Genomic DNA, 11,777 nt, shown 5'->3' with positions numbered 1-11,777 from the left:
AGAAAATCCCATGGAGGCTCCGGCCAGGCCAGTCTCACTGTCCTGCTCTGACTATAAGCGCGGAGAATGGAAAAAGGCTCCCCTCCCCCGCCCCCTGTCTCGCTCCTTGCCACGCCGGGCTGCTGTTGCAAGTGGGAAGCAGTCTCAGGCCGCACGCAGTCCTTTTTGCAAAGCCAAGGAGTGAATGAATGAGAGGGAGAGAGAGAAAGAGAGACAGAGAGGTGGTGTAGGGAGGATTAGGGGTGGGATTCCATGACGTTACCGGCTCCGCCTCCCGATGTATATAAGGGGGCGCTGGGCGCGCAACGACCCCAAGCAGCAGCTTTGAAGCCTGAGCACCTGAAGTCGCTAGCCCCAGCCCAACTCGGTTTAACTCCGCCTCACCCAACCCGATTTGAGACTCTCCTCTCCCTGGGCTTGCAACAGCTCTCCGGTAAGCCTTGGGGGCCGACAAGTGTGTCGGAAGGGGATGGCGAGGGTCTGGGCATACCTAGGATTCTCTGGCAACCAGAGCATGCAGTTACATCAACGCGGCCGTGACCTGTTGCTGGCGAGACCCCGGCCCCAAGAACCAAGGTTCCCGTCTCCACCTCAGCCCCAGACCGTTTCTAACGGGGACATAAGAATCTGGGAGCTGAGTTAGGGGGCATAGGGTGGAACCGTCTCTAGTGCGAGCAATTTCAGGCTGCTCTGGGGCCCCTCTCGGGGTGCATCTCCAAATCTTTAGATGTCGAAGCCCCGCCCCACTGTTGATTCTTGCTGGTCAGCCTAGCAAGGCGGGAGGAAGTGGGGGAACATTTGCTTACTCCCCTGGGCGACAGTAGCACGGTTTACACGGTGTGGGCAGGGTGAGTAGGGATGGAATTGAGTCGGTGCTCACTTTTGATCAGCAGTGGAGGTCGGTCCTCTCCTCCCTCCGGGCAATCTGGGAACCTTGCCTATTAAGTAGCCCTTGGGGTAAGCACTGAAAAGGAACGTGGAGAGTGGATGTGAGAAGGGCGTTCTGCCCAGAGTTGCTGGCTGCCCCTGGGATGAGTTTGTTTAGTTCCCAAGCAGCCACAGGCCAGAAAACGGACACAGAACAGGTTCCATGGTTTCTGGGTTGGGGTCTAGGATAAACCCTAGTTTCTCCGTCAGAGAAAGAGATGGATACTGACTGAACACCCATGAGGTGCCAGGCCACTGTACCATAGGGATCTTTCACCTGCTTTTTCTGCAAATTAGTCCTACAAACCTGTGAGGTATTATTTTTCCTACTTGTTAAAGGAAGAAACTGAGGTTAGAGGAAGAGACTTGAATATCCTCCCCATCCCCCCCATCGCGCCTGGGCTTGGTGGAGTGTGTATTGTAATGCACTCTTAGAGCTTAGGGATAATGAGCCCTATTGAAGGGCTTTTGTCTTGTTTCTCACCAGATCCTAGAATCCTCTTCAATTCCAGCTAGAATGCTGTGGCACGCACTTCGCAGATTTGGTCAAAAGCTGGTACGCAGACGTACCCTGGAGCCTGGCATGGCAGACACTCGCCTTGCCAGATGCCTGAGCACTCTGGATTTGGTGGCCCTGGGTGTGGGCAGCACGTTGGGTGCAGGTGTGTATGTCTTGGCTGGCGAGGTGGCCAAAGATAAAGCTGGACCATCCATTGTGATCTGCTTTTTGGTGGCCGCTCTATCTTCTGTGTTGGCTGGACTGTGCTATGCGGAGTTTGGTGCCCGAGTTCCCCGTTCTGGTTCTGCGTATCTGTACAGCTATGTCACCGTGGGTGAACTCTGGGCCTTCACCACTGGCTGGAACCTCATCCTCTCCTATGTCATCGGTGAGATGGTGGGGCAGGGAGGGGCTTCAAATCAGGAAGTGGTGAAGTGATGTAGTCTTCAACATTCACAGGACTCCAATACCCTTAAATGTGTTTGTTATGGGGCTGGGAGGGTTGAAGGTGTGGTGGAGAAATTGTTCCTTCTACTTATCTCTGCTCTGGTTTCCTTAATTAACTGGTTTGGGTTTTTAAAAAGTAAGATTAAGGGTGCCTGGCTGGCTCAGTCGTTGGAGCATGTGACTCTTGATCTAGGGGTTGTGAGTTTAAGCCCCACGGTGGGCGTAGAGCCTACTTAAAAAAAAAGTAAGAATAGATGAAAACAGTAGGGATTATTTGTGTGACTGATTTGGGGGAGGGAGGAAACTTGACCCCCTGTTTCTCCCTCTGCTCTACCAGGTACAGCCAGTGTGGCCCGGGCCTGGAGCTCGGCTTTCGACAACCTGATTGGGAACCACATCTCTCGTACCCTGCAGGGGAGCATCTCACTGCATGTTCCCTATGTCCTCGCAGAACATCCAGACTTCTTTGCTCTGGGCCTTGTGTTGTTGCTCACCGGTGAGGGAAAAGACAGGGTTAATGGTGGGAGGCAGGGCTAGGAGGGACCAAGCCTGAGAAGGGCTTGATGGAGGTGATAATGGTGAGAAAGCAGAGACGCTGGGCAGGAAAGGTGTGCACTGAGGCGGGGAAACAAATCTTGGACTGAGGACTTCATGAGTCCTGATTGCCTCTTTCCCACAGGATTGCTGGCTCTGGGGGCCAGTGAGTCAGCCCTGGTTACCAAAGTGTTCACAGTGGTGAACCTTTTGGTTCTTGGTTTTGTCATCGTCTCTGGCTTCATTAAGGGGGACTTGCACAATTGGAAACTCACAGAAGAGGACTACAAACTGACCGTGGCTCGACTCAATGACACGTATAGGTTAGGAGATTCACTCTCCGGAGATTCGGAGCTGGGAGCGTGACGGGGAGCCAGGGGCGTCTGCGCTAAGGCATTCAGGATTGGGTTGGGGAGGAATGGGAGCTTAGGTCTTGAGCACCTGGCTGAGTAGTTTGGCATTAGGGAAAAGGCACAGAGTTGGCTGAACACACCTTTTACCTTTTCCACCCTTTTCTTCCACTTTAGCCTGGGCCCTCTGGGCTCTGGAGGATTTGTGCCTTTCGGCCTCGAGGGGATTCTCCATGGAGCAGCTACCTGTTTCTATGCATTTGTTGGTTTCGACTGTATTGCTACCACTGGTAACACAGTCATGCGGGTTCTGTCTGGGGCTTGGACACAGCGAATGCTCAGTTTGCATGCAGATTGGGGGTGGCAGAGGAGCGAACCTGCTTAGCTGATTCAGAAACTTGTGCCCCTTCCTGCAGGCGAAGAAGCTAAGAATCCCCAACGTTCCATCCCCGTGGGCATTGTGATTTCACTGTTGGTCTGCTTTTTGGCATATTTTGGTGTCTCTTCGGCACTTACGCTTATGATGCCTTACTACCAGCTTCAACCTGAGAGCCCCCTGCCGGAGGCCTTTCTCCACACTGGATGGGCCCCTGCCCGCTATGTTGTGGCTATTGGATCCCTCTGTGCTCTTTCTACCAGGTCAGTGGCAAACGTTTGTTCTCCTCTGCAGTCAGAGTCTTAGGCTTGAGCATTTGGTACCTGAGAAGAACCCTTAAAAGGGCTGTGAGGAGAAGGGGGAGACTCCTTAACCTCACAGGCTCAGGGGATAGAGATTGCAGTCACCTCACGCCACTCTGGGCATTCCTCCCTCCAGCCTCTTGGGCTCTATGTTCCCCATGCCTCGGGTGATCTATGCGATGGCAGAGGATGGCCTCCTGTTCCGTGTCCTCGCCAGGATCCACAGCGGCACACACACCCCCATCGTGGCCACTGTGGTCTCTGGCATTGTTGCAGGTAAAACGGTTGTCTCTGTCCTTCCCCTCGTTCTTTGACCGATTCCCTCAACTTTGTTTTTGGCTTCCCTCACATCTTGCTTTCTGCCCATCAATTCCAGCATTCATGGCATTCCTCTTTGAGCTCGCTGATCTTGTGGACCTTATGTCAATTGGGACCCTGCTTGCTTACTCCCTGGTGGCTGTTTGTGTCCTCATCCTCAGGTGAGACTCCCTCTGTGAGCTAGGATTTGGGTTTTTGTTCTTGGATGAGGAGTGATGGGGATGTGTTCTCCCTCCTCCTTCCTCTGCCTTCGTTATCCTGACTCTCCTGGAGGAATATGGATATTCCTCCCCGCCAAAAGGAGCTTCCACCCTTCTGGCTTACGTGGGAGCTTCAGCTGCCTGCGAGAAGATGCTCAAGTGGTTAAGGGTTGTTCCTAATACTGCCTTCTTACTCTTGCCTCAGGTATCAGTCTGAGGTGAAGAATGAGGAGGATCAGGTGGAGCTGCAGGAGGAGAAGACAGCTGAAGCCGAGAAGCTGACCCTACAGGGACTATTTTGTCCACTCAACTCCAACCCCACTCCACTCTCTGGCCAAGTTGTCTATGTTTGCTCCTCATTGGTTGGTGAGCGATAGAAATTTTCTCTGGGGTGGCTTTGAGGTCAGCATGATGGGGGGAGAGAGGGTGTGGCATTTGGTGGCCGAGGACAGCCTAGAGAGAACGGTGACCCTCCTTGGAATGGGGTGGCCTAATGTCTTAACGTGTTGGTCTCAAGAGTTGGTTTTGATGTTTCTCAACTTGACCCTTGAAGCTCTGCTGCTGACTCTTCTTTGCCTGGTGCTGACCAAGTGGCCCATTCCACTGCTTTCTGGAGACCCAGTGTGGACTGCAGTGGTTGTGCTCCTCCTGATGCTCATTACTGGGATCACTGGGGTCATTTGGAGACAGCCACAGAGCTCCACTCCCCTTCACTTTAAGGTAAATGACCTCTTTCTTTCCACCTACCAACCCATGTCAGAAGACTAGGCTCCAGATGCCTTGTGATCTAATAGAGTTTGTAAGTGTTCTTTCATTGGACAAGAAAGGAAAGATACAGGAGATACCTAGGCCAATGACTTCTTCTCTCACTCTCCATAGTTCCTTTCCAGTTCTATTTCCCCAAACGTTGTATTCTTGGAGTCCTATACGATGTACATTCAGTGAGTGGGCATTGAAATACACAATATGAGTAGGAGTTGGACCCTCCATTTCCTGGCCCCAGTAGGTTAGGAATCTCTTTCTAGGTCACCGCATGGTATCTACAAAGGAGATTTTGCTTTGTTCCTAGGTACCTGCTTTGCCTCTTCTCCCACTAATGAGCATCTTTGTGAATGTTTACCTTATGATGCAGATGACAGCTGGCACCTGGGCCCGATTTGGGGTCTGGATGCTAATTGGTAGGTATCCACTTGGGAAGGGTAGTCCTCTTGGGTATCCTATCCCAATGCTTTTCCCTCTTGGTCTCAAGTAGGGAGACCTATTAAGCCTTTACAGGTCACTATTTCCCTACCTCACAGCTACCTTTCCCCACTAGGGTTTGCTATCTACTTCGGCTATGGGATCCACCACAGCCTGGAAGAGGTTAAGAGTGACCAACCTCCACTCAAGTCTAGAGCCAAAACCTTAGACCTTGATCTCAGCAGTGCCTGTACACCTTCGATTTGACATCGTCATACCTGAATGCTGTCTGGTCCCCCTGCACAATAATGGAGAGTACTCTTGAGCACATGGGAAGCTAGGCCTCCCATGGGATGTTGGTGGGGGAACACTAGAGCTCTGTATTTATCGTGGAGTGAAAGATGTGTCTTTGCTGTGCCTCATTCTTTTTTTTTTATACTGGTCTACTTCTCAATTGTGTCTGTAGTTGCTTACTGGCTTTTACAAAGTTATTATTAAAGGAAACTAGAAAAAGAAACTATGTCTTGTTCTTTGCTTGCTAGAGATGATGTGGAGCCTGACTTTCCGTGTGGAGAGCTTCAGATGAGTGTCCTCTGTGCACTCCAGTCACCACAAAAGTATCTTGTGCCTGTGTGTGTTTCTTGTTGGCTCAGGTTTTGAGGAGGGTGGTGTGACCACTTGTCAAGTCTAGTCACACTTGAAGGAACGATCTTGAGATAGGTTTCCCTCTTGCTGTACTAAAGGTTAGATTCTAAATAAGTAGGACAGCAATAGTTGTCTTTGGGATTTGGGGGTGGACTCTGATCTCAACACTGGCATTGGTTGGGACCTACACTGAGACCATTGTCTTCTGTTCCACCCCTTCTAGTTGGACCAGACCCAGACTCTTGTGATTTCCTGGGCAACAGAAATTTTGGCTGGGGTATTTGGCACTGCCGGGAGGAGGGGTGGACAATAGGAGGGTAACTGGTAAAGGACTGTATGTATGTCTAGATAGTGATTGCTATAGAAGTAGTAAGGAAACAGAGGTCAGAGCTTTTGCTCACACCATGAACTATTCATTTGTCCATTTTTTCAACAAACATACGTGGAGCTCTTATTAAAATGCTAGGCCCCATGCTGTGTCCTAGGGGTATAAACGTGAATAAAACAGTCCCTGCCCTCAAGGAACTCAAAATCCAGGGGAGGAGACAAGCAGGTGAACATGAAACAATGTGACCTGGACCAGGGCAGGGTAAGTGCTGAGTGCTACAGAAGCACAACGGACGTGCTTGACCCAAGTCTTGAATAGGTATTTCTGAAGTGGACTGAGGGAAGGGTTCACTTGTCAGTGAATAGTGTGCACAAAGCCATGTGCATGGTGAAAGAGCAGATTGTATTTGGAGGTATGACACGTAGTTCAGTGTGGCTGGAGGGTAGCGTATAGGGGGTTGTGAAATACAGCAGAGACCATATGAATGGCTTTTGTATATCCGACCAAGGAATTTAGGTACTCTCTTTATACGTGGTGTGTGTGTGGAGGGGAGGCGGGCAGGTTACTGAAGGATTCTAAGTAAGGAAGATGGTTGGATTTGTTAGTCTGGCAGCAGCAAGGAGGATGGCTTGGAAGAGGCTGGGGGAAGCTAGAGCAGTGAGCTAATAGTTACCATTTGTTGAGTATTAATGATATGCCAGCCCTTGTGCATACAATCTCATTTAGTCCTTGCAATAATTCTATGATATAGAAGTTACGAAAATTCATTTCTACAGATGACGGGGACAGGCTTTGGGTAAAAAATATGCTCTAGATCACATAACTTGGAATGGTCAGTGCCAGGATACAGAACCCAGTTCTGCCTGACTCTGCAGTCTATGCTCTTTAACCATTGTGTGACATTGCTAGTAGTAATTAGTTAGGAAGACAATTGTGATCATTTGGGGGTTCTCGGTCAGTTGGATGTAGGGTAAGAGAGAAGCAGATGGCTTAGGTTTCTGGGTGGAGTTTCTGATCGAATGATCAAATTATTAGCTGAGATAGCAAAAGAGGAAGAGCATATTGGGGGAAAGATGAATTCAGTTCGATATGCTCATTTATAAGTATGTAAATTTAGCTTCCTACGGGTGAAGATAATGTAATCAATAATTGGAACTTGAAGCTAGGTTAGAAGTCTGGGCTAGAGTTACAAATTGAGGGGGCATCAACTCAGGACATACATGTATGTGAAGAAAATTTTGGGGGCACCTGGATGGCTCAGTTGGTAGAGCATGTGGCTCTTGATCTTGGGCTTGTAAGTTTGAGACCCACATTGTGTGTAGAGATTACTTAAAAAAATTTTTTTGTAGCATAAATTGTATAATTTTCTTTATATATAAAGAGCTCTTACAAATCAATATGATGAATCACCTGATGAATGAATAAAAGATGTAAATAGTTTTCAGAAAAAACATATAACACCAAACAAATATTAAGATACTCAGTCTCACACATTAAAGAAATGCAAATCAAAACAACAATGAGATCTCGGTTCTTACCTTACAGACCAGCAAAACAAACTTTTTTTAAGATTTTATCTTTAAGTAATCTATACCCAATGTGGGGCTCAAACCCACAACCCCAAGATTGAGAGTCTGAGAGTCTGTGATGTACTGAATGGGCCAGCCAGGTGCCCCACAGCAAAACATTTCGATGACTAGGTGTTGGCAAAAGTGAGGGAGAATAGGCAGTCTCCTGCATCATGGGGATGTACATTTTTGTAACTTTTTTGGAGAGTAATTTGCTAATATAACAATTAAAAACATTCTTTTGGATCTGATGGCTCCACTTATAGGGGTTTATTTATTTTTTAATTTTTTTAATGTTTTGTTTTTTGAGAGAAAGAGACAGAGTGCAAGCGGGGGAGAGGCAGAGAGAGGGAGACACAGATTCTGAAATAGGTTCCGGGCTTTGAGCTGTCAGCCTGGAGCCTGATGCGGGGCTCGAACCCATGAACATGAGGTCATGACCTGAGCCAAAGTGGGAAGCTTAACTGACTGAGCCACCCAGGCACCCCTCCACTTACAGGAATTTAAAACATTTTACATATATATAAGGATATGTACTGTGACAGTATAATACAATAAAACTTGGAAGCTACCTAGTGTGCATCAGCAAGGAACTAGTTAAGTTACAATGCATTAATTCATTGAAATATTTATAGAGCCAGTAAAAAAAATGAGAATTATATGTGCCAAGAGGTGATATGGAAAGATCTCCAAGATATACTATTGAGTAGGAACAAAACCCCCAAGGTGCAGAACATTTGTGTGAAAGTGCAAAAGAGGATGTATTTATACATTATTTATTTTCTGGGAAAATATATAGCAAACTTAACCTCTGGGTTTTCGTCTGTACTTTCAGTTGTTTTTTTCTTTTTAACCCAGATACAAACAATACTTTTTTTCATTCCTTTTATATCATAACAGTAAAAGATTGGGGGGAATTCTAACATTTAAGGGATAGAGGGGGAAGACTCAGCACAAAAGAGAAGGAATGACTGAAGATACAGGACAGTGATGGTGGAAGGAGGGAGGAAAGCACTTTGCAGGAACAGTCAACAATGCCAAATGCTGCCTTAGGGAGTCAAGTTAAATAAGGACAGAAAGGGGCGCCTGGGTGGCGCAGTCGGTTAAGCGTCCGACTTCAGCCAGGTCACGATCTCGCGGTCTGTGACTTCGAGCCCCGCGTCAGGCTCTGGGCTGATGGCTCGGAGCCTGGAGCCTGTTTCCGATTCTGTGTCTCCCTCTCTCTCTGCCCCTCCCCCGTTCATGCTCTGTCTCTCTCTGTCCCAAAAATAAAAAAAAAAAAAAAAAAACGTTGAAAAAAAAAATTAAAAAAAAAAAAAAATAAGGACAGAAAAGGGTTCATTGGTTTTGTCAGTTAGTAGTTCATTGAAACTATTTCAAGAGTAGTTTTGGTCAGATGGTGGGGAGTGGAGGCCACATTGGAGTGGGTTGAGTAAATGGAGGGTGAGGAAGTGGATACAGCATTTCAGGCCAACATCTGAAGGGAATTTCTAGGATGGGCAGTTTTTGTATTTATATGCTTAAAAGAAGATTGCCAACAAAGTGAATACACTTTGTAACTACTGTTTAAATACATCATTTGTGGGGTTCTGGGTGGCTCAGTGGGTTAAGTGTCTGACTTCAGCTCAGGTCATGATCTCATGGTCCCTGAGTTCCAGCCCCACGTCGAGCTCTGTGCTGACAACTAACTCAGCCTGGAGCCTGCTTCGGATTCTGCGTCTCCCTCTCTCTCTGCCTCTCCGCTGCTCGCACTCTGTCTCTCTCAAAAATAAATAAACATCAAAAAATTTTTTTAAGTAAATCATTTGTGAAGGAGGGACTACTTCTCTGATTTGGTGTTCTAGTCTTTTTTCATTCAGTGCAATATTTCCCAAACCTTAGACTTTCATGAATTTTTCTCTATTTGTGTAATCTTGTAATGTAAATGTAATGTTAAAAATGTGTAATCTTGTAATGTTCACTTTTTAAAGCTTAAATGCATTTATTTTCTATATGTATTTTTAAAAAGTTTTCTTAAAAATTTTTTAAAAAATTTTTTTAAAAATTTACATCCAAGTTGGTTAGCATACAGTACAACGATTTCAGGAGTAGATTCGTTAGCGCCCCTTACCCATTTAGCCCATCCCCCTCCCACAACCCCTCCAGCAACCCTTTGTTCTCCACAATTAAGAGTCTCTTATGTTTGTCCCCCTCCCTGTTTTTATATTGTTTGCTTCCCTTCCCTTATGTTCATCTGTTTTGTATCTTAGTCCTCATATGAGGGAAGTCATATGATATTTGTCTTTCTATGACTGAGTAATTTCACTTAGCATAATACTCTCTAGTTCCAACCATGTAGTTGCAAATGGCAAAAAAAAATTTTAATGTTTATTCTTGAGAGACAGCATGCGTGCGAGGGAGAGAGGGAGACAATCTGAAGCAGGCTCCAGGCTCTGAGCCATCAGCACAGAGCCCACTGCGGGGCTTAAACCCACGAACCGCGACATCATGACCTGAGCCAAAGTCAGATGCTTAACTGACTGAGCCACCCTGGCGCCCCTAAACATTTTATTTATTTAAGTAATCTCTTCAACAAATGTGGGGCTTGAACTCATGACCCCAAGACCAAGAGTCGCATGTTCTTCTAACTGAGCCAGCCAGGCACTCCAATACACTGATTTTCAAAGGAAAACATTTTACCACTATCATACATGGAAAGCAAAGTATTTTCCTAATACATATAAGGATGTCCAAATAAATATCCAACTATTAAAAAATGTTTGGCTCCATACAAAATAATCCTTATCTGTAGCTTTCCATGGTTTTAGTTATCGTTGGTCTGGAACCAAATGGTCTTCCTGATGTATAGTCAGTAGGTCCATAGCACTGCATCACAATGCCTATGTCATTTACCTCACTTCATCTTATCATGGAGGCATTTTATCATCTCACATCATCACAAGAAGAAGGGTGGGTACAGTACAAGATATTGTGAAAGAGACCACATTCACATAACTTATATTGTTATAATTATTCTATTTTATTAATATTTATTGTTTATCTCTTGTTGTGCCTAATTTATAAATTAAACTTTATCATAGGTGTGTATGTATAGGAAAAAACAGTATATATGGTGTTCAAGACTATCTGGGAGGCATTTACTGGGGGTCTTGGAAGATATCTCCTGTGGATTAAGGGGGACGGACTATCATAACCACACTTTAGAAATACTTAGGCTGTTGGGGGCGCCTGGGTGGCTCAGTCTGTTAAGCATCCAACTTCGGCTCAGGTCATGATCCCATGGTTTGTGGGTTCGAGCCCCGCATCAGGCTCTGTGCTGACAGCTCAGAACCTGGAGTCCGCTTCAGATTCCGTGTCTCCCTCTCTCTCTGCCCCTCTCCTGCTCACACTCTGTGTGTGTGTGTGTCTCTCTCTCTTTCTCTCACGCTCAAAAATAAACATTGTAGGGGCGCCTGGGTGGCGCAGTCGGTTAAGCGTCCGACTTCAGCCAGGTCACGATCTCGCGGTCCGTGAGTTCGAGCCCCGCGTCAGGCTCTGGGCTGACAGCTTGGAGCCTGGAGCCTCCTTCCGATTCTGTGTCTCCCTCTCTCTCTGCCCCTCCCCCGTTCATGCTCTGTCTCTCTCTGTCCCAAAAATAAATAAAAAAACGTTGAAAAAAAAAATTAAAAAAAAAAATAAACATTGTAAAAAGAGAAATACTTAAGCCGTCAATGAATAATCTCTGTAGGATGTTATGCTTGAAGATGAGTAGAAAATTGCTTTAGGCGTGGTCTAATGGCCCAAATATGTATAAAGACAGAGCAGGAAATAGTGAGTGTCCTAAGAGAGGTATGCATGAGAGTTCACATCAGAGAGTTCTGGGAAATCTTCATGGAGGTTGAGGCTAATTGGGGCACAAAGGATAGGTAAAATATGTAATTTCAGAAATCGTGGGGAGAGTGTTTCAGGAAGAGGGAAACTTGTGCACAAAGACAAGAAACTGGGAAAGTTCATAATTCAGTTTGCCTACAGCCTAGGATTTTGCTTAGGGATAAAGTGGAAAAATAAAGCAGGAAAGATAGATTCCAGTCAGACTCTTGATGGCCATTCATTTCAGGGCAAGAA

The 11,777-nt window shown here is 46.4% G+C and overlaps 1 protein-coding gene across 1 annotated transcript; it reads left to right on the top strand.

Moving 5' to 3' along the window:
- Positions 1-284: 284 nt before the first annotated feature.
- SLC7A3 (solute carrier family 7 member 3) lies at positions 285-5,604 on the top strand. Its single transcript, XM_007097573.3, has 12 exons — positions 285-433; positions 1,415-1,814; positions 2,211-2,369; positions 2,553-2,730; positions 2,935-3,047; positions 3,174-3,396; positions 3,572-3,711; positions 3,812-3,914; positions 4,159-4,319; positions 4,507-4,673; positions 5,023-5,131; positions 5,269-5,604. The coding sequence occupies exons 2-12, from the start codon at positions 1,445-1,447 to the stop codon at positions 5,397-5,399; spliced, it is 1,854 nt and encodes a 617-aa protein (XP_007097635.1). The 5' UTR covers positions 285-433; positions 1,415-1,444; the 3' UTR covers positions 5,400-5,604.
- The last annotated feature ends 6,173 nt before the right edge of the window (positions 5,605-11,777 follow it).

The sequence above is a fragment of the Panthera tigris genome, chromosome X, assembly GCF_018350195.1.
Source record: "Panthera tigris isolate Pti1 chromosome X, P.tigris_Pti1_mat1.1, whole genome shotgun sequence".
NCBI lineage: Eukaryota > Metazoa > Chordata > Mammalia > Carnivora > Felidae > Panthera > Panthera tigris.
The sequence above is the reverse complement of the archived record's forward strand: the minus strand, read 5'-3'. Positions and strand labels throughout refer to the sequence as shown.